This window comes from Oryctolagus cuniculus, chromosome 18 (assembly GCF_964237555.1).
Source record: "Oryctolagus cuniculus chromosome 18, mOryCun1.1, whole genome shotgun sequence".
In the NCBI taxonomy this organism is placed as follows: domain Eukaryota; kingdom Metazoa; phylum Chordata; class Mammalia; order Lagomorpha; family Leporidae; genus Oryctolagus; species Oryctolagus cuniculus.
In genome coordinates this window covers 68,555,448-68,576,353 of record NC_091449.1, presented here as the reverse complement: position 1 = coordinate 68,576,353, position 20,906 = coordinate 68,555,448, and the positions used below count along the sequence as shown (strand labels likewise).

Genomic DNA, 20,906 nt, shown 5'->3' with positions numbered 1-20,906 from the left:
CAGGACCCCTCAGGGCTCGTAATTCCGTGGGGGCTGGGCTCACCACGGGACCCAGCCTCCTGCAGTGTGCCCCCATGGGCACGTGGTGCTGCGGGGTGACCCGCCCCTGGCTGTGGCAGGAAAGCTGTAGCCACAGGGCCAGCCCTCCGGCATACCGTTTCCAGAGGCCTTTCCGCCTCCCAAGGCCCATCCAGAGCTGACGGCGGCGTGCGGCTGTGGGGCCTCAGAGCCTCAATTACCCGCCCTGGCAAATGGGTATGAAGCCACCGCCTTCAGGGAGGCCGGGCCTGGCTGATGCTAGGGGGACATCCATAAGCCCCCCACCCCCGCTACAGCCCCAGGAAGCTGGCCCCGGCTCTCGGGGTCCCACCCAGGTGGGCCTCAGACGCCCAGGGCGGCCTGGGTGCGTGCTGGAGCGGAACAAAGGCGCCAGCCCACACAAAGCCGAGGCGATGAGCGTGCAGAGCGCCGCGCCGCCCACCGCAGCGCCAGCACGAGTAGACCGACTCTGATAGCGCGGGAGGCCGCCGCGCCAGTGCAGCCCGAGCCCACGCTGGGAGGCGGCTCGGGGCAGCCCGCCCGGCCCGCCTGGGGCCTGCGCTCAGAAAGACGCCCGGAGCCGCACTGGGGACTCCCCTCTGCCCAGGCCCCGGGGACCCGGCCAGGGGGCTGACACATGCACACGTGGCCCTCGCTGTGCGGCCACTGTGCCCCGCCTCCTCCTCACAAGCGGCAGCCGTCCCCGTCATCAACACCAAAGGCCCAGCAGGCTCCGAGAAAGGCAGGGATGGGCAAGTGCCATTATTAAGTGCCGACTGAGTACAGACCCTGCGCTCAGCACCGTCGCACGACGTCCCCCCCCAACTCCTTCTCCCCACGCAGCCGCGATGCCGCCTTCCAGTCCACATGGCTGTCAGCTGGGGGCTCAGGTCTCAGCCAGTGGGGGTGGGGGCCCGCGACGCCTTCCGAGGATGGGCCTAACACCCCTCCCCCCAGAGCAGCCCGGGCCATGCCCACTTTATGGGTAAGTAAAGTGAGGCCCAGCAAGGCAATCGACCCGCTCCCAACCAGTGGGGGTGGCGGGGGACACGCTGCCCTCCCCAGGCTGGTGTGGCCGGGCCCCTCCCCTGCTCTGCCCTGAGGGCTGCGCTGTGGCCTGGCCAGCACCCAGGCTGCAGAGCCTGGTGCCCAAGGCCGTGCACCTGCCTGGGGCGTCCAGGGGCCAGGCCGCTGTGGCCAGGCCGAGCCAGGCGCAGCCCCCACAGTGCCCAGAGCCCCTCGGTTATCAGGGTGCACAGACGCCCGCCCGCGTCCATCCCCTGCTCATTAAGCCGGACGCCGAGATGGAAACGGAAACATAATAGCTATTTGATTGGGGGTGAGATATTTTGCATATTGGCTCAGCACTGATAGCGGAATTTCATCAACTCCCTTTTTTCATGCTTTAAACTGAATTACGGAGTCTGGCTCCGCACGGCCGGAGGAGCCCCCTCCCCCCCGACCCCCCCCCCCGTTCTGACGGCCCGGCGCTGGGGGCTTCTTCTGAGCCACAGCCGCTCAGAAAACTGGTTCCTGGGGTGGGGCTGGCCGGACGGGCCTGAGGGTCCTGCTGAAGGCCAGGGTCCCTCCTGCTGGGGCAGGGGGCTCAGGGCGCAGCGCCCCCCGTGCCGGGCCGGCTCCTAGGAGGCCCCTCTTGTTAGTGTTCCACAGGGAAGGGCACAGGCGCAGGACCCGCCCGGGCGGCTCAGACCGGGCTGGGCCTCCTCCCGTCCACTCAGTCGCTCAGCTCATCCAGTCCTGCCCCAGTGTCCCACACCCGGGGCTCGAGGCCGAAAGCTCGAGTGTGAGAGTGTGGTCAAGGGGGGCTCCCTGGAGGAAGCGGTGCGTGAGACCCGCACGGGGCGGGGCTGCTGGGGGCACTCCTCCCCACGGCCTGCTTCCTCGCACTGCTTTGTCCACGGCTGCGACCCTTCAGCCAGCCAGGGTGGTGGGCGGGCAGTGGAGAGTGCCCCTCCGTTGGCAGAAGGCCTGGGCCTCCTGGCTGTGCTGGCCCTGGGCAGCGGGTGGATGGGTGGGGGCCCGGCACTGCCAGGGAGCCCCTGGCCCCTGGGCAGCACACAGCGGCCAGATAAGGTCCTGAGAAGAGACAGAAAATAGCAACAGACCCCAGCCTTCCCACCAGGCTGCAGCCGCCGGGCCACGGCGGGGACAGACGTGGGGAGGGCACGCGCCCCCTGTGGGGGCTGGGCCCAGGTCCCCAGGCGGACCCGGTCAAAGCCCCATTTCTGGGCTGGCAGGCAGGGCGACCCTGGCAGAAGGGGCTGCGCTGGGGTTGCCGCCCTGTGGCCGCGACCCCTCCCCGTCCACCCTGGCACCAGGTAAGTGGAGGCACAGGGGGAAGCTGGCTCGCTGGCCGCCCTGGCCCCAGCCCCCAGGCCCCAGCCCCCAGCGGCCGGCCAAGCCCTGAGGACGAGAGAAGTCCTTTGTACACAATTCTACTGAGGGCCTGGTGCCCCCGCCCGCACAGCAGGTGCCCGCGGGCCCAGGTCACCTGGGCGACGTCCCCAGAGCCTGGCGTCTGCCTGAATGCCCCTGCCCCTGGTGGCCCTCAGGATGCCCCCTCTCTGCCTCGCCCAGACACGGGGTCACGGGCTAGGGCGTGGGCGCAGGACAGAAGGCCTGGGCAGCGTGGCCATCTCCACTTGTCCGCCACTGGCTCCAGATGGAGCTCACGTCCTCCCAGCAGCGGGGCGCTCACCGCCCCCTCCCGAGAGCGCACAGCTGGGCCTCAGGCCCTGGCGGCCTCTGCTCAGGCCCCCGTCCGTCGGCTGGGACAGCTATGGCCCTGTGAGCTCCAGGAGGACCAGCCCTGGAGCCCAGCGTGGGTGCCGGTGCCGTCTGGGCCGGCTTGGGGGTGGCTATCCGGGGGCAGCGCCGATGGCAGGGACCCAGGGTCTGACGAGCTGGAGCTATTGCGGCTACCCCGGGCTTCGGAACCTTCTAGACACAGCCAATCGCATCCGCAGAGAACAGGTGTGGCGTAGCTCGCAACCCCAGTAAAACCCATGCCCTCCAGCTGACCCCACCAGGAGGCAAAGGCGGGGCCGCGCCACGGCCTTCCCTCGCCAGGGCCCCAGCTGCCCCACGCGCCCCTGGGCTGGCCCAGCCGTGCCCCGGCCCACAGCCGGCGGACGCCTCGCTGCTCTCCACGCCCACTCCCTGGGTCTCCCTCCAGGGACTGGACGAAGCCCAGAGGAGCAGCACTCGCTGGGCCCTGCACCCTGTACGGTGGGGAGCCCTGCCACCCTGTAGGTGGGGAGCCCTGCACCCTGTACGGTGGGGAGCCCTGCACCCTGTAGGTGGGGAGCCCTGCCACCCTGTAGGTGGGGAGCCCTGCACCCTGTAGGTGGGGAGCCCTGCCACCCTGTAGGTGGGGAGCCCTGCACCCTGTACGGTGGGGAGCCCTGCCACCCTGTAGGTGGGGAGCCCTGCACCCTGTCGGTGGGGAGCCCTGCACCCTGTACGGTGGGGAGCCCTGCACCCTGTAGGTGGGGAGCCCTGCCATCCGCCTGCTCAGCCCGACGGAAGGAGCGGCTCTCGGGCCCTCCCCTGCCCCTGGACGCCGCCGTGCGGGCTCCCCGGCATGCAGCGCGAGGGGCTGTCCACACCGGTCCCCCTCGGCCTTGCCGGTCCTGCTCACCGAGGAACGCCCACTTCTCTGCGCCAGTGCCTTCCGCAGCCAAACCTTCCCGGGCCCAGGCCGTGGGCGCTGCCTCACCCAGACCCTTCGCCTGCTCCCCCCGCGGGGGCTGTGGTCAAGCCCACCTCCTCTCAGCGGCAGCCGCGTGCCCAGCACGCAGTAGGGCTCCCGAGGACCGGGCCTGAGAGCAGCCTTCGGGCCTAAGCCCCTGGTTTAGGGGTGCGTGGGGGCCATGCTGCCAACCATGGCCGGAGGCACCCGTGACCCTGCGCCGTGCTGGCATCCGGTCGGCCTAGGCTGGCCCTGCAGGGTCTCCGAGGCCTGCATAGGCTGAGATGACGCGAGACGGGGCCCCCTCCTGGGCCCGGCCCCTCCCCAGTGAGTGCGACTCAGCGGCTACAGAGGGGCCTGGGGTGCGCCGGACCCCTGAGGGGGAAATGACCCCAGAGGTGCTGGGGCCTCTCGTTTGCCCTCGACTCGGGCAGCGGCAGCAAGACCTGGCGGCTGCCCTAGCCACCTCCCCAACCCGGCGACACCCATTTAACAGATGGGGAAACTGAGGCAAGGGGCTGAACCAATCGCACTGAGTGCCTCCCTGCCCCGGGCCGGCCCTGCAGCCCCTTCCTGTTTGTCCCCCCTCTGGCCGTCCCCGGGCCTGGGCGCCCTTCACTGGGGTCAGGCTGAGCCACAGGGCCCCCGACCCCCAGCACCAGCTCTGCTGGGCACAGGGGACAGAGGCCATTGCTCACGCGCCTGCTCAGGGCCAGCCGAGAGGTACAACGGACGGCTCAGGCCTCTGACACCGCCCGGGGGCTGCGAAGAGGTCAGGCCCCAGACGTCAGCCCCTCCGATGACACCGGGACTCCTCTCATGAGCAGGTGCTGCATGGGTTGGGCTGTGGGGGGTGGGCTGGCCCCTCGAGAGCAGGCACTGCAGGGGGTGGGCTGTGGGGGGTGGGCTGGCTCTCGTGAGCTGTGTGGGGTGGGCTGTGTGGGGTGGGCTGTGTGGGGTGGGCTGGCTCTCGTGAGCTGTGTGGGGTGGGCTGTGTGGGGTGGGCTGGCTCTCGTGAGCTGTGTGGGGTGGGCTGTGTGGGGTGGGCTGGCTCTCGTGAGCTGTGTGGGGTGGGCTGTGGGGGGTGGGCTGGCTCTTGTGAGCTGTGTGGGGTGGGCTGGCTCTCGTGAGCTGTGGGGGGTGGGCTGTGTGGGGTGGGCAGGCTCTCGTGAGCTGTGGGGGGTGGGCTGTGTGGGGTGGGCTGACCCCTGGAGAGCAGGCACTGTGTGGGGTGGGCTGTGTGGGGTGGGCTGTGTGGGGTGGGCTGGTCCTCGTGAGCTGTGGGGGGTGGGCTGGCCTCACGCGGGGGTCACGAGGCCTTCTTGGAGGAGGCGGCACGCAGGCCTGGACGCGGGGGGGCGGGAGGGCAGGTGGGCTGAGAGGCCTCGGGGGGGCACCGTCAGCAGCTGAGTTGGAGGACGGGGCGGACGCTGGGCCCGCAGCGGAGGACCTGCCGCCGCCTCCAGGCAGCCCCCCAGCTCCAGGCAGGGCTCCCCTTGCCCCGAGCGTGCCCTCTCTCTCCGGCCAGGGCCAGCAGGCTGGGCCCCCGTCCCGGTCCCCAGGGCCAGGGGCCTGGGCAGGGCAAGGCCGAGGAGAGGGAGAGAAAGCAGACTGATAGGGGAGATTGGTTTCAGGCGGCGCGGAGCCTGCCAAGCCCACATCCTATCGGGGGCCTGCGCTCTCTCCACATTCATCACCGCTCAGCTCGGCAACTTTATCAGCGCTGACGCTTGGCGCCATCTCTGGGCCTGGCCACTCCCGGCCGCGATGGGCCTGATAGCGGCTGATAGATTACACACGATTGCTTCACTCCCGAGAGCCGATTACGGGTGCCGGGGAAGGCGGGGGCTGCCACGAGGCCCACCGCGCACGTACTTGGGGCGCCCGGGACCCTCCAGAGGGCTGGTCGGAGGGGCCGGGCCCCAGGTGACAGGCCCTGCATCGGGAGGTGGGGGGCGGCACGGGACCCTGCGGTGGGCGCCTAAGGCCTCCTCACTGCAGGCCGCGGCTCCCTGCACGCCGGGGCCCCACTGGGACAGGAGCCCCTGGCAGCCCCCACGGGGCAGTGAGCCCAGGCAGGGTGGGAGGCGCCCCGTGGGCAGCAGCAGGATTTAGGGCCTGGGGGCCTTAGCATGGGGAGAAGGGCCCCGTGGCCGTCACCCATCCTTCCTGACTGGGGCCTGGGTGGCGTGGGTTGGGGGACAGGGACCGGTGCCACGCTCGGCAGAGACTGAGCCCAGACCTCCTGCCCAGGGCGCCCCACAGGTCACCAGGCAGCTCTGGGCCTCGGGGCACCGTGCACCTCCTGGGACCTGGCGTTTCCGAGCAGAGGCGCGGCTGGGAAGGTGGGAGGATCTGGAGACGCCGATCACCGGCCCTACCCCGGACACAGCACCCAGGGAGGCGGGGGGGAGGGGGCACCTGCAGCGCACCAGGGACCCGCCCTGCTGCTCTGTCTGCGGGCCCACAGAGCCTCTGCTCCCACCAACACTGGCGCCAAAACCCGCCCTCTGCCACCCTGCACAGCCGCCAGACCCCTCTCCTGTCCTCGGCTCCCACACACCTGGACACCCCCCCAGACATGGATGCCCCTCCCCCCATGGCTCCCACAGACCTGGACGCCCCCACAGACATGGATGCCCCTCCCCCACAGACCTGGATGCCCCCCACAGACATGGACGCCCCTCCCCCCATGGCTCCCACAGACCTGGACGCCCCCAGAAAGGAGTACGCCTGGAACCCTGAGAGCCCTGGGAGGGGCCCGGGCAGCTCTGTGTCCCTGTCACCAGAGGGGGGGACTGAGCTCTGCTGTCAGGGACAGGGACGCAGTAGCCTCAACCCGTCAGCAAGAACCAGAGCGGCACCGATGGCAGCCACACCAGGCCAGGCCACGCCCGTCTGGGACCCCGGGAGGCAGAGGCGGCGCGTGCGGGTCCCAGGGCTGGCCAGGGCAGTGTGGGTCCCAGCAGAGGGGAGCCAGGGAGAGGGCCCAGCACACGCAGGCCCCGCCCAGGAGGTGGCGAGGGAAGCGACACTGTCCCACAGGCCGGACGGGCCTGCGTGGGTCCTCGCGCGGCCACAGCTGCTCTTCCCGGCCACCTGCACCGCCGGGAAACCGCTCCCCTGGGCATCACGCCCGGTCCTCCACACCACCAAGCCTGCAGCTCCCTGGGGGTCCCCCCGCGGTGCCGGGAGGTGGCGGGAAGCGGGGCAGCCTCAGCTCAGCACTCTGAGTCCTTCAGAGCCAGGGACTCCCCCCTCGGCGCCCACTGAGGTCCAGGCAGCGCAGGCTGGGTGCTCGCGATGTTTGGGGAACGTGGAGTGGACACCCAGCGGCCAGCCCATCACCCTGTTCCCAAGCAGGGGGCACTCAAAGCCCAGGGTGGCCCCAGCCCCGAGGTCTGCAAGGAAGGAGTCCCACTGGGGAGGGGTGCTCCCGGGGCTGACGCCCTCTCCCCTCGGGCCGCTGAGACGGGCAGGGACGGGCAGACCTAGGAACCCACGTGGGGGCGCCGAGGGGGAGCAAGGCCCCCAGGGGACGCCGGCCCGGGAAGGGACCACCAGGGCGGGGGGCCGCCGGCACTGGTCTGCGGGTGGGGCTGAGGCCCAGGCAGCTGAGGGGACTTGGCCAAGGTCGCGTCTGCTTCTGGTCCGACGGCCCCTCCCCACTTCCTCCCCTTAGATCTGAGCGCAGGCTCGGGGCTCCTGGCCCCTCCGCTATTTTCCACTTACGCATCTGAGAACGCCCACGCCGGTGGCTGATTTCTGGTTGGGAGCCCCGTGGGTGCGGTGGGCGATCGGCCAGGCCTGCCTCAGCGCCAAGCCCCCAGGGTCTGCAGCCAGCTGGAAGACCCCAGGGTTCTCCAAGAGCCACAGCCAGACAGGGAACCCTGAGACCCCGCGGCCTCGGCTCCGTACGTGGGCAGGGGACAGAGACGGCAGACACAGAGGGCTCAGGCGGGCAGCTGGGCGGGCACCGTCGGGCCTGGGGTGGCGCTGTCGCGGGAGCAGAGGTGGGAGCAGCGTGGGGTGCGTGGGGCTGGCAGCCTTGGCCAACCCTGCCTTGGTCTCGAATTCGGGGTTCCCTTCTGGGAGCCAGAGCTGTGCTAACCTCAAGGACGCCCACATCCTGGCTCCCCACTTGGCTCTTGGGCTCTGAGGGTGAACAGGGTCACCCTGGGGCAGGCTGGCCACTGGGGGCGGGGGGCACAGCAGCCCCGCTCCTGCTCCCCCGCCCTCCCCTCCCCACTGGCCGCCAGCAAGCAGGTGAGGACAGTGGCTCCCTGGCACAGGGGCTGGCCTGGGGCGCCGAAGCCTGGGGACCTGCCCCAGCCGTGTTGGGAGGACGGCGGAGCCGGGACAGACTGTGGGGCCTCCTGGGCAGGCGACGATGGAGACCCCGGATGGCGGGCAGTGGGCGCGTGGGCCTTTGTTCCTGGCATTTTGGTGGGCTGAGATAAGGGAGCAGAGCCGCAGCGCAGGCAGATGGATAACGGCGATGGCTCCTCCCGCACCGCCTATCGGCCTCCTCATCACAGTTCCCTTTCTTTCCCTCTCATTAGGGGCGAGGACGGGAGGAACGCACCCCCACCTCCCCAGTCCCAGTGTGGACCTCGGCCCCCCACGCCCCAGCTAGGAAGGGCAGCGGTGACACCAACCGTCCAGCGTCCGGCCCGGAGACCCCGACGGGCAGTGCGCCGGGGCCCCACGGGGCCTGTGCTCCTGGCCACCCTCTGGGGGTCGTGGGCCCATTCTGTGGGTGAGGCCAGGGAGGCCCAGCGGCTCATCCCAAGTCACACAGCTAGGACGAGGGGTGAGCCCGGCCCCTGGCTCAGCGCCTTCCCTGATGAGCCCTGGGTGGGCCACGCTGACGGGGCCGGGGGAGCTGGCTGTGCCTCACAGGCGCAAACTGAAGCTTGGAACTGGGTCGTGGCCAGGACAGAGCCACGGGTCAGCCTCCCTGCTCTCTGCTCACTCCCACACCGTCCATCTGGGAGACGCTGGTGCCGGCGGAGGCTGTCCAGGGCAAACACCGGGGCACCACGTGGGGCGCTGACAGGACAGGGCCCTGGCCTCCGAGCTCGGAAGGCCACGTGCAGTCACAGCCCCCTGAACAGAGGCGCAGGCCCCCGGGGGTGGGGGCCACACTGCAGACCCCCAGAACGTCCAGGCCCTGACCTTGACCTTCCAGGCCTCTAGGCCAGACTCCCTCCTGCGACCCCCACCCTGTGCTGTGCGACCCTGGGGAGTCACCCAACCTCTCTGAATGTGCAGGGGCCCCTCCCAGGGCTGCTGGGAGCACTCCACGCCACAGCGCACGCCAAGGGCTCCGTGAAGGCAGCTGTCACTGCCCCCCCCCCCGCCCTGGGGTCCCTGAGAATCTCATTCCTCAAGAGCTGCTTAAACACAAACCCCGGGTTGGGGTGCCCGCGAGAGCCCCCGGCGGCGCCTCCGCCCCCGGCAGGATTAGCCACACGCAGCCCTAATCGCTGCTCATCGCACCATCAGCGCCGCATCTCGGATCAGCTCAAGGAGGCAGCTTTATCCAGACAGACGCGCGCCGGCACCGAGTCCCACCTGGGGCCGACTGTCACACGCGGCGGCTGTGGCGGCCGGGCCAGGCCTCGGAGGTGGGACAGCGGGGCACCAGCGGAGACGAGCTGGGTAGCCTGCCCTGCTTCTGAAATCCGGCAAGCCCCTCCCTCCACGCTGGCCACCGGGCTCTGCTCAGTCCCCTACAGCACAGCCAGGCCCGGCCCTGGGCACCAGGGAGCCAACAGGGCCAGAGAGGCACAGGCCTGCCCTCAACTGATGTGTCTGAAAGAGACAGAGACAGGCAGAGAGGTCTTCCATCCACTGGTTTGTGCCCCAACTGCCTGCAGCAGCCAGGGCTGGGCAGCCTGAGGTCAGGGCCCAATCACCCGAGCCAGCGCGTCCGCAGGACGCTGACCAGAAGCGGAGTCGCTGGGACTCACGCTGGCGTCCCAGGGGACGGCCCACCAGCTGCACCCAACACTTCCCGCACCCTCGTGTGCTAGGGAGGAAGGCACGCGGCGCGCCTGACGCAGAGGACCAAGGCGCAGCAAAGGGCCCCAGAGGTTTGAGTCCAGACCCTGGGCCACCCCCATGGAGGGCACCCCGCAGCCCGGGGCCCAGCCCGGGCCCCTGGACACGGTCTCGTCCGCAGGCCTTGGGCACGCCGGTCGGACGCCGTGGTTCCAGCCGGGTCCAAGGGCCAGGAGAGGCAGCCGAGGGCTCCCCGCCAAGGGCCCCATCCTCCCCCCTCCTCCCTACCTTCTTTTTCAAAAACATAATTTATCTGTGCATTATCAAGAAATCCAGACACTTTAATCAGTGAGCTATGAAGTCAGAATTTCCATTCTTATCTGCGGGAGGAGTGGAAATGGAGGAGATAGCGGGAGGATGCTGGTGGGGAATGTTAACGGGCGGAGCGGCTGGGCCGCGGCCACCGAGACGCTGCCATCTCCATTATCAAGGCCGTATCTCGCCAACCATCTCAGCGCAGTAATGGGGCCAGTTCAACTTTCCGAGTTATCACAGGAGCTGAAACCTGCGCCCGCCAGAGGCCCGGACGGGAGACAGCGCCGGGCAGACCGGCCTTCGGCGGCCGCGCGGGGAGGGAGAGGGAGCCCGAGGGCCCGGGTGCCCACCGACCATCAAGGCTGCCTCTGTGAGCTCTCTGGGCACATGGCTGATTGCTCAGGAGGGGAAACTGAGGCACAGGCTGGGCGGTCCCGAGTTTTCCCAGGCAGGTGCGGCTGGGGAACTGGCCTGGGCTAAGGGCAGCAGGCCATGTGGCGACGGCCCTGCTGGACGGCGCACCCCCGGGTTCCTCACCCAGGGCCCCTACACTCTGCCCCTGGGGAGAGGGACCCCAAGGCGGCTTGCTCCAGCACCCTGGGGTTGTGCAGGACGAGGGTCTCACCCGAGGACCAGCTGTGGCCAGCTCAGCCGACAGGGCAGGGACTCGCCTGTGTCCCAGCCAGGGAGCAGCACAAGCAGGGAGCTCCCCACGACCCCCCGCGGCGTCCTCAAGTCCTGTTCCGGGGCCCCTGTGGCCTCCCTGTCTCCACCTGTGCCCAGGGCTCGTCCCAGAGCTGCCCTCGGAGTCTGCCAGAAGGCGCAGGGTCCCGGCTACAGCGCCCGAGGCGGGTGCCCAGCACACGGTGGCGCCCCTCGGGGGAACGCGCAGAGAGGAGGCCGGGTGCTGGGGTCGGGGGGCGCCCCGGCCCTGTGGCCCTGAGCCTCCCCGGCCCTCCCATCACAAAGGCTGAGCACCGGACGCCAGAGAAGGCCGACGCACAGCTGAGGGGCAGCCGCAGGCCACTGGGCCCCAGGCCGGGCTGAGAACCCGCAGTGCCCCGTGCAGGCCCACGCCACGCGGCGGGAACAGCTAGGCTCCGAGGCAGGTGCGCAGACAGCGGAGGGCTGCAGTCCGGCCTCCTCCCTTCCACTGTTAAACGTGGTCAGAGGTGGCTCTGCCCAGGCCATGTGCCGCGTCAGGGCCGAGGAGCTCGCCCCTGCAGCCACCGTGGGCCAGGCTGCTGCCCCACAGAGCGCAGGGAGGCTCGGGCGGTCACCACCACACACACAGCCCCCTGCTCACACACGCGCGCACGCGCACACGTGCACGCGCACGCACACGCCGGCCTGGGCTATCACTGTGTGCAGGACGGTCCCCAGAGGGGCCGTGCCCAGCAGCACCCTCCTCCAGGGACAGACCCAAGCCCTGTTTCCACTGCAGGGCCATGTGTGCTTGGGACCTGCTGCCACCCCCCAACTCTCGTCTCCGAGAGAGCGGGCAGGGGGCAGGCAGGAGCTGCGCCCCCCGCCGGGCTGACTGACGCCGGGGTGAGGGGCTCCGGGAGCCAGGGGCAGCCGGGCCAGGCCGAGCTCTGACCACCTGCGGGCTCCCAGAAGCTGCTCGCCCGCCCACTACCCACTGTGGAGGTGGGGAAGCCGAGGCCCCAAGGCCACGGCCAGCCTGGGGAGGGCCCGCCTATCTGTCAAGGTCAGCGGCCGCATTCCTGGCCACCTGAGGGGCCTCTGCCTTTCTCAAACAGGGGCTGCTGGGGAGAGGGCAGACTGCACAGGCCTGGGGACCACGCGGGACCACGAGGCTGGCAGCCGGGGCTGGGCAGGACCAGCCCAGACACCTCTGCCCACCCTGGGCTCCACGGGCCCAGCACCCATAGTATGGGAACCGCTGAATGACCCCCGTGGCAGGGAAGCGATGATGGCTGAGGCCTGGGGCCAGCCCGACCCCAGGTTGGCGCACACAGGGAGCTGCCTTCAAGGGCCCAGGGAGGGAGGATGGGAGTGTCCACTCAGAGCCCTGGCCAAGGCCAAGTGTCCACAAAGCAGCCAGCAGTGCCTCGGGCGGCTCCAGGGCCCGGGGGGCGCTGGTCCATGTCTGCCTACAAAGCAGACACCGAGGGCCAGGAGAGGCCACTGCCACAGGGCACAGGGACAAGCTCCGGGCCACGGCAGTTGGCGCTGTGCTGGTCTCCAGCTCCCGCCTGAAGCCCTGGGGCCGGGAAGGGGCCCTGCAGGAGCAGGCGGGGGGTGTGACCCCGCTTCCTCCCCAGACCCCCAGGCGCTCATCGAGGCCCACGGCACCTGTCCCAGGACCCCGGGCCTGCTGTGACGTGGCTGTGTCACCCGGTCTACAGGCCGGGAATGAGCACACGGCCGTTCCGAGGTCAGGCCGTGGGCAAGGCCGAGAAGCTGGGCCCTGCCGCCCCGTCCCTGCCGCTCGGGAGCAGGACTCGAACCCTGGGCTCCTGGGCCTTCTCGTCGTCGTGTGGGAAATGAGCATCGGCCCCAGGCTCCCGCTGAGCCACCCCGCCGGCCACCGCTGCGCCGTCCCCGGGCGCCTGTCCCGGCCCTCCCGGCCCTCCCGGCCCCACCCAGGGCGCTCGTTATCCCCATTCTGAAGATGGGAGAGATGAGGCTCGCTCAGGGCAAGGCCTGCTCGGAGTCCACAGCCGCTGGGTGGCAGAGCTGGGTGCCGAGCCACCCTCGCCTAATGCCAAGGGTGCACTCGGCCATTTGTCGGACAGAGCACTGCGGCAGGCCACTCTGGGGGACAGGGCCGGGCAGCGCGGCTCACGAGGCCACCGGCAGCTGGGGACAGCAGAGCCCACGAGTGGAGACCTGACCCGCACCAGAGCAGCCCGGAGGCCGGCCGAGGGCCCAGGGTGCGGCGAGCCGGGTGAGGCCGGGCCAGGACACAGCCCTGCAGCTGTGGCTCGCCTCGCCCACGGGGTCCTCCACCCCTACCCACCCAGCAGGGGGCGCCGAGCCCCGACAAGGCGGACTGTCCCCCCTCTGGGGCCCACCTCAACCTGAGAGGGCAGCAGGAGACAAGGGCCAGAGAAGGGCTCGTGACTGTGGCCTCAGCTTCCCCCTCTGTGAAATGGGGACAGGAGCCATTGGGCGTCTCCAGGAAGACCAGGAGGCACGGCCGCTGGGAGCCCGCGCGGGCCCAGGCCTGGGTCTCGGGGCGGGCGATACCATCGGCAGGGCCACCGCTGCCTCCAGGAGGCCTGTCGGTGGCAGATAGACCCGCGGGAGTATTATTCACAAGCCCGTCAAGCCCCAGGAACGTCTGGTTGGCATAGAAACAGGAGATAAGGGGCACAATTAATGGCATCGCATTCCCTCCTCCTTTCTTCCCCAACTGACCCATTTAAATCCCCGGAGCCTGGTGCCACGCTGGGCTCCCGGTGGCCCCCGGGGAGGGGCTGGCCAGCCCACAGGACTGGGCCTGGGGCGCAGGCCCCGGCAGGGTCGGGGAAGCCTCCCCAGGGGCTGTGACAGATTGGGAACAGTTCAGGAGGCAGGCAGAGCCAGCGAGGGCAGGGCCAGGGGAAGGCCCATTTCACAGATGTGGAGACTGAGGCCGGAGGCGGACGGGAAACAGCCCGAGGCCCAGGGAAGCTTCCTGCCTTCCAGCTCTGCGCTGCCCCCAAGGGCCTGGCAGGCGGCCCCAGAGCCCGAGCTCTCCTGGGGAGTGCCGAGCCGCGCCGGGAGCGGCCGCCCCAAGGCCCGAGCACCAGGCTCCGGAGGAAGGACCCTCACCCCTGCTGACCCTGGCCGGCAGACCCGGCTGTTCTGTTTCTCCGAGAGGGACGCCGTGCAGAGCACCTGCCCGGGCCCCGCAGGTGGGTGGTGGGCCGCCGGGAGAGCGGGCGGGCGGCTTTGATGCGGGAGTGAATTAGTCATCCTGCGGCTACCAATAATTTGTTTAATCAAACTCTGAGAGTGAGTGAAAAACACCCTCGCCTAGCACGGAGCAGCTGCCGGGGCGGGGACGGAGGCCGGGCAAGTCCCCAGGCTCCTGCCGGAAACCGTCGGGGCCTGGCTTTCCACCGGGCATCTGGGATCCGGTCCCAGGCCCATTTCTCAGACAGGGAAACGGAGGAGCCCTTCTGACCTCGCCTCGCCTCCTCCCAGCCACGCCCCCTCGGCAGCCCGAGTCAGGGCCCATCCTTCAGAGTTGGAGGCCCAGGCCTAGCCAGCCCCCAGTGGCCACGCTCCCCTTCGCCCTCCCTTGCCCTGGGGCAGCAGCTGGGACCCTGTGCTGCGCACAGCCCCCCTTCCCCCCTGACTTAGGGCCCCCAGAGATCCCACACCCTAGGCGCCTCCAAGTCATGGAAACCACCTTAGTTTTTTTTTTCTCCAAGAAAACTCCAAGCTGCTTACTCCTGCTGCCGGCCGGAAGGGCCAGGAGGGGGGAGGGAAGGAGCCCTCTCCCCTTCTCCGGGTGACAGACCCCCACCATCGCCACACGTCTGGGGGAGGCCTCCCCTCCCCCTCCCAGGCCAGCCAAAGTCCGCTTTCTTTCATTTTGACGGACCGTACCACCCGAGGCGGGGGGGACCAACTTCTTGGCAACTCAGCGTGTTTGGGGGGAGCTCCCCCAGGACGCACGCTGCTCCCGGTGCGCCTGGCCGGTCCCGGGCCCCCTCGCCCGTCCTGCCCCAGCCGGTAGCCCCCGCCTCCGTCCCAGTCCCCACCCCGCTGCTGTTGCCTCGGACCCGGCCGGGCCTGCTGGACGCAGATAAGGCCTCTTATCGCTCCTGGCGATCGCCATCGGCCGGCCGGCCAGCGCTTATCAGAGCTCACATCAACCGGGAGGGAGGAGAGCCGGGCCGGCCGGGGGGCGCCGGGGGTCCGGGGCTGCGCCCTGCCGGGCGGCGGCCTATCGCAGCAGCCATCTGGCCGGCCAAGGCCGCGCTCCCGCCTCGCCCTCCCCCGCTCCCACGTTTGAAGTTAATAAATGGAAGCGCCTATCGCCGCCGCCATCGGTGCGCGCCCTATCAGCGCGGCACATCTATCTGCGCCGAACAAAAGGCGCTGGGGGCGCGGGCAGCTGCGCCCGGCCGCGGAGGGGGCGCGGGGGGCGGCGGCCCCAGGGCTCGGCCCCGCCCCTCCGCAACGCCCGCCGGGTCGCAGGTGAGGCCACGGCGCAGCTGCCATCGGCGCTGGCACTAAGCGCCAGCACTGAGCCGCCGGGGGCGGGGCGGCGCCCGGGGCCACCTTCGGCTCCGGCCCCCTCCTCTGCCAAGGTACCCGTCCCCAGCGCCAGCGGCGCGGCGACCCAGTCGGGCTGGGCTCTCGCCGCCGCGGCGGCCTTATCGGCCCTGGCGATCGGTTCCCAACCCGCGCTCTCCCTGCCCGCCCTATCTGCATTTCTCATCAGCCGAAACACACGAGAACAGACCCGAACACAGGCGCCCGGGGGGAGGGGGGAGCCGAAACCCGAGCAGGCGCGCAGATCGGACCTGTGGGTGCTTCCAGACTCGCGCGGACTCGGTGGAAGACGACTTTCGGAAAGCAAGTCCCACCTGCACCGGGGACCGGGACCGGAGCCCGCGCCGCGGCTCCGGACAACCCGGGTGCAGCGACCGCCCACGCACGGGCACCCGGGGTCCCGCTGGCAGCGGCCAGGCGCCAGGAGCCGAGCAGCCGGCCTGCCCCCTTCAACGCCTCCCGGGCGGGTCTGGCCCGGGGAGGTGGCCCTGGCTGCAGAGGCGCGAAGTTGTTAGGGGCGTGGGCCGGGGCGCGGCGCTTCCTGGCGCAGGGCGCCCTTATCTGTGGGGCATCAGTAACGCGGGGGCCGAGCGGCCGCCCGGGAGAGGACTGCTCGACCCGCGAAAAACTCGGCCGGCCCCAGTCCCCGCGACCTGTCCCGGGCTCCGCGCAGCCCCCGCGGTCGCCAGGGCCCCGCGTGCCGGCTGCGCGGCCGAGACGCTCCGGGGTCGGGGGCCTCGGGCGCGCGGCGCCAGGGGGGCCGGCGGCAAGGGGCCCCGCGCCGGCCTCGGGCGCCCGCCCCCCGGGTCCCCCTCTGGATACAAAGCCTGGGAGAGCCGAGCGCGCCAGATAAGATCACAATTTCTGCCCGTCCCGACGGGGCGATCTTATCGGGACGAGACTTGCAGAATGGAATATTTTAAACTTTATCGGCGCCCAGATCGGGGCCGCGCTATCGCCGCACCATCGCGGTGCGGGCCGGACCCCCGTCCCACCGCCGCCCGGGGGAGGGGACAGCGGCGCGCCCCGCGCGGGGTCGCGGCCGCGGGACTCACGCTTGATCTGCCGGGGGTTGCTCTGTTTCCTCCTGGACATGTCTCCGGCGCCGCGCGCCTCCAAGGCCGCCTCAGCCTCGGGCGGGCGGCGGCGGGCGGCAGGCGCGCGGCAGAGCCGCGGGGCGGCTCATGCCCACGGCCCCCGGCTCCGCAGCCGCCACGGCCCGCGGCCCCGGCCCGCCGCGCTCGGCCCAGGAGCCGCCGCGGGGGCCGGCGGCCACCGCCTGCTGCGGGCGCAGCTGTCGGCGCACGGGGCCGGCTCCTCGGCTCCCGCGCGCGCCGCCGCCGCTCGGCTTTTCTCAATGGAGCCTGCGGGCGGCGAGCGGCGGATCGGGCGGCCGCGGCCACGGCGAGGGCGAATCCCGGCAGGCGGGCCCTGCGCGTCGCCGGCCACCGCGCCTCTGGCCCCGCCCCGCTGGGGGCCGCGCCTCTCGTGGCCCCGCCCCCGGCCTGACAGGGCCTCTCCCCGCGCTGGCCCCGCCCACTGAACCAAGGTCCCGCCCCGCCAGGCTGCGCCTCTCCTCCCATAGGTCCCGCCCCGCCAGGCTGCGCCTCTCCCCGCGCCGGCCCCGCCCCTGACCTGGCGGCGCCTCTCCCCGCGCCGGCCCCGCCCACGGCACCCAGGCCCCGCCCCTGACCTGGCGGCGCCTCTCCCCGCGCCGGCCCCGCCCACGGCACCCAGGCCCCGCCCCTGACCTGGCGGCGCCTCTCGCGCCGGCTCTGCCCCCGCGGCCCGGGCCCGCCCCCGCAAGGCCTCGCTTCTCCCGGGTCTGGCTCCGCCCCCCACTCTGAATTCCCGCGCCGGCCCCGGGCCGGTCACGCTGAGCCGCTCACCGCGCTGTCTCCCGTGGTGGGTTCCCTCCTCACCGCGCTGGTCCGCCCGCTCTCGCCGCTCTGACCCCCTTAGCCTCGTTCGACCCTCACCGCTCTGGCCCCACCCCTTCCGGCTCCTCCCTCACGGCCGTGGCCCCGCCCCCGGCTCTGGGAGTCGCCTTCTGGCCTTCTCCGCCTCTCCTTGGGCCCTGGGACATTTGTCCCGGGCCCGGCTGGGACGAGGCAACCTATTCGGTCCCGCGGGACGCTCAAGTGCCTCAGGCCCCGCCCCCAACCTGACCCGCGCCGTCCGGCCCGCCCCGGACTCCGCGGCCCCGCCCCGGACTCCGCGGCCCCGCCCCGCCCTGCGGCCCCGCCCGCCCCGACTCCGGGCTCCGCCCCGCCCTGCGGCCCCGCCCCGCCCCGGACTCCGCGGCCCCGCCCCGCCCTGCGGCCCCGCCCCGCACTTCGCGGCCCCGCCCCGCCCCGCGGCCCCGCCCGCCCCGGACTCCTCGGCCCCGCCCCGCCCCGCGGCCCCGCCCCGGACTCCGCGGCCCCGCCCCGCCCTGCGGCCCCGCCCGCCCCGACTCCGCGGCCCCGCCCCGCCCCGCGGCCCCGCCCGCCCCGGACTCCGCGGCCCCGCCCCGCCCCGCGGCCCCGCCCCGGACTCCGCGGCCCCTTCCCGCCCTGCGGCCCCGCCCCGGACTCCGTGGCCCCGCCCCGCACTTCGTGGCCCCGCCCTGCGGCCCCGCCCCGGACTCCGCGGCCCCGCCCCGGACTCCGCGGCCCCGCCCCGCCCCGCGGCCCCGCCCCGCCCCGCCCCGCGGCCCCCCAGCACCTGCGCGTACAGCCGAGGCGTGATGCTCACTTTTGCTACGCGCAGCTTGCGGTGCGGAGCGGGTTCCGGCGGGGCGGGGGCTTCCGTGTGACGGCGGTGCCGGCAGCGCCCCGGCCCGCCTCTCCGGCGGCCGTGAGGCTGAATGGGCTGCCCTGGGTCCCTGGAGCTCAGTCCTGGCCAGACCCCGGGGAGGGGGCGCGGTGTCCCCTCTCGTTCCCGGGGTGCCAGGCGCGCCCGGCCATCCTCCCGTCGAGGTCACACCCCCCGGCGCGCGGCCCCGCCCCTGCCTAGTGGGGTCACCTTGTCTTCCTGACCGCGTCCCTAAGGCCGAAGCCACCCCCTGCCCCGCCAAACCCCTGCCGTCCACCTGTGGCTCCTGCTGCAGCTCCAAGGAGAGGAGGGGAGGGCTCCGTCCCCTGAGGGGCCGCCCACTTAGGGCAGGCTACTCGGCAGGAGAGTGGGGGCCGGCCAGGAGGCGGGGGTCCCCCGGGCCACTGCCCTGATGGACCGACAGGAACCAGGAGATGTGCCCGCCGGCTGTGTTCCGGGGAGGGAGGGACCCTCGTCTGATGGGCTCCCTCAGCCCAGGGCTTCCAAACCCTGTGTGCGGGTCGGGCCCCAGCTGCGGGGGGCTCTCACGGAGACTGGGGGCGGCCAGCTCTGGAGGGAGGTGCCCAGGGCTGGGTCTGGGGCTTCAAGCACAGCCAGGCCGTCCGTGAACAGCTGGGCCAGGTGGGTTCGAGGCGCCAGGGGAGACAGAGAGGTGTCTGTCCCAGGCGCAGCAGGGGGGGACAGGGCCCCCGCCGGGCGCGTCCCCGCCTGTCCGCAAGCAGACAAACCCTGCGCTCGGGGACCCCGGGCCCCACGCAGTCTTTACCAGGATGGGCTGCACGGAATGTGTCCAGAAGAGAAGCCCAGTTGCCGCCGGGGCGCTGGCATCCGTGGGAGCGCTGGTTCCAGTCCCGGCTGCTCCCTGCTCAGGCGCCCGGGGGCCCAAGGGCTGAGCTCCCGCCACCCGCGGGAGAGACCCAGATGGAGCTCAGCCTGGCCCAGCTGGAGGAGTGAGCCGGCCAGCAGAGGGAGTAGCTCCCTCCCTCCCTCTGCACCACACCTTTCAAATCCATCCATCCATCCTAAGAAAGAAAAGGGGTCCTAGGGCGCGCTGACCAGGTGGTGCTTCCCTGTTCCAGCCCCGGGCGCCCCGCTGGTCACGGGCCCTGGAGGCCGGCGCGGCCAGCAGTTCCCGAGTGCCTTCCTGCCTCCTGCACTTTGCCCCGAGGGAGGCGCCCCCCAGAGAAGACAGGATTCGGCAGGGTTGTGGAGCCGGGCCGCCCTCCCACGGACCGGTGCCTGCTGCTGGCTGGAGCAGGCTCCCAGATGCCCTTGTGATGGGCGCACGCCAGGCCTCGGCCCGAGCGCCGGCTGCCCTGGGGCTGCGTCTCTGTGGGTGGAGGAAGGGCCCGACTGTGGCACGTCCCGGACGCCGGGCTCTGTACTGGGGCTGGGCTGTGACTGACAGAGCCACAGAGGTCCAGAGACTCACACTGGGCCCTGGACGACGGACGAGACGCTGGAGAGAGCCCGGGGAGAGGGTGAGGGCAGGTGCATGGCTGGGGCGTCCGATCGAGGGCCAGCAGGGCCCGGGGCCGGGCCGGGGGCCAGGCCTGTGCGGGCCGGGTGGCACCTGGCTCTTTGGGGCTCCAGTCTGCACCCTCACCTCGCCTCCTTGAAGCACCAAGGTGGCCCCTGAAACACTACCGCCACGACCCTGGCTACTGTCCCCTGCCCCGGCCAGCCCCGGCCAGCCGCGCTTGTCCCCACTGCAGGCCGGAGCCAATGAAACACCCCGAGCCCGCTCTGACCCCTCGGGCCTGTCCAGCCCCGCCCTGCCTCCATCTCTGACCTCGTGTGCGGCTCCCGCAGTGCAGGCAGGCGCACGCGGCCTGGCCCGGCTCACGCTGGCTGCAGGCCTCACTGGTGCCCGGACGCGGCTTGGCCTTGGCGCCAGCTGGGTCACCATACGCTGGCAGAGATGGGGCAGCACCCTGGCGGTTCCTGGGTGGCAGCCCCCCGGGGAGCATGAGGGTGAGCACTGTCTGCTCCGAGTGTCGCGGACGAAGGGCCTGGCACATCGTCCACTTGCTAGATGGACAGAGACTCAGAGAGGCGAGGGATGGGCCTGGCACCGCCTTCAGTGCCGCACCCACCTCCCATCTGGCTCCCTGCTGTGGCCTGGGAGACCCGGAGGACGGCCAGGTGCTCGGGCCCGCACCCACGGGAGACCCGGAGGACGGCCAGGTGCTCCGGCCCCGCACCCACGGGAGACCCGGAGGACGGCCAGGTGCTCCGGCCCCGCACCCACGGGAGACCCGGAGGACGGCCAGGTGCTCCGGCCCCGCACCCACGGGAGACCCGGAGGACGGCCAGGTGCTCGGGCCCGCACCCACGGGAGACCCGGAGGACGGCCAGGTGCTCGGGCCCGCACCCACGGGAGACCCGGAGGACGGCCAGGTGCTCGGGCCCGCACCCACGGGAGACCCGGAGGACGGCCAGGTGCTCCGGCCCCGCACCCACGGGAGACCCGGAGGACGGCCAGGTGCTCCGGCCCCGCACCCACGGGAGACCCGGAGGACGGCCAGGTGCTCCGGCCCCGCACCCACGGGAGACCCGGAGGACGGCCAGGTGCTCCGGCCCCGCACCCACGGGAGACCCGGAGGACGGCCAGGTGCTCGGGCCCGCACCCACGGGAGACCCGGAGGACGGCCAGGTGCTCGGGCCCGCACCCACGGGAGACCCGGAGGACGGCCAGGTGCTCGGGCCCGCACCCACGGGAGACCCGGAGGACGGCCAGGTGCTCGGCCCCGCACCCACGGGAGACCCGGAAGAAGCT

The 20,906-nt window shown here is 71.8% G+C and overlaps 1 protein-coding gene across 3 annotated transcripts in view; it reads right to left on the bottom strand.

The window, feature by feature from the left end:
- The window catches only part of ZFPM1 (zinc finger protein, FOG family member 1), a 48,945-nt gene extending 31,495 nt beyond the window's left edge, over positions 1-17,450 (bottom strand). Inside the window, exon 1 of one of the 3 annotated variants that reach the window (XM_070061902.1) lies at positions 17,200-17,450. Coding sequence is in view for 2 of the 3 variants with exons in the window: in XM_070061903.1 (XP_069918004.1) it covers positions 16,366-16,405 (40 nt within the window). In the remaining variant the exon portion in view is untranslated. Of the gene's footprint in view, positions 1-16,365; positions 16,747-17,199 lie in introns of those variants that run through there. The other 2 variants (XM_070061903.1, XM_070061901.1) reach the window with 2 other exon arrangements.
- Positions 17,451-20,906: the final 3,456 nt, after the last annotated feature.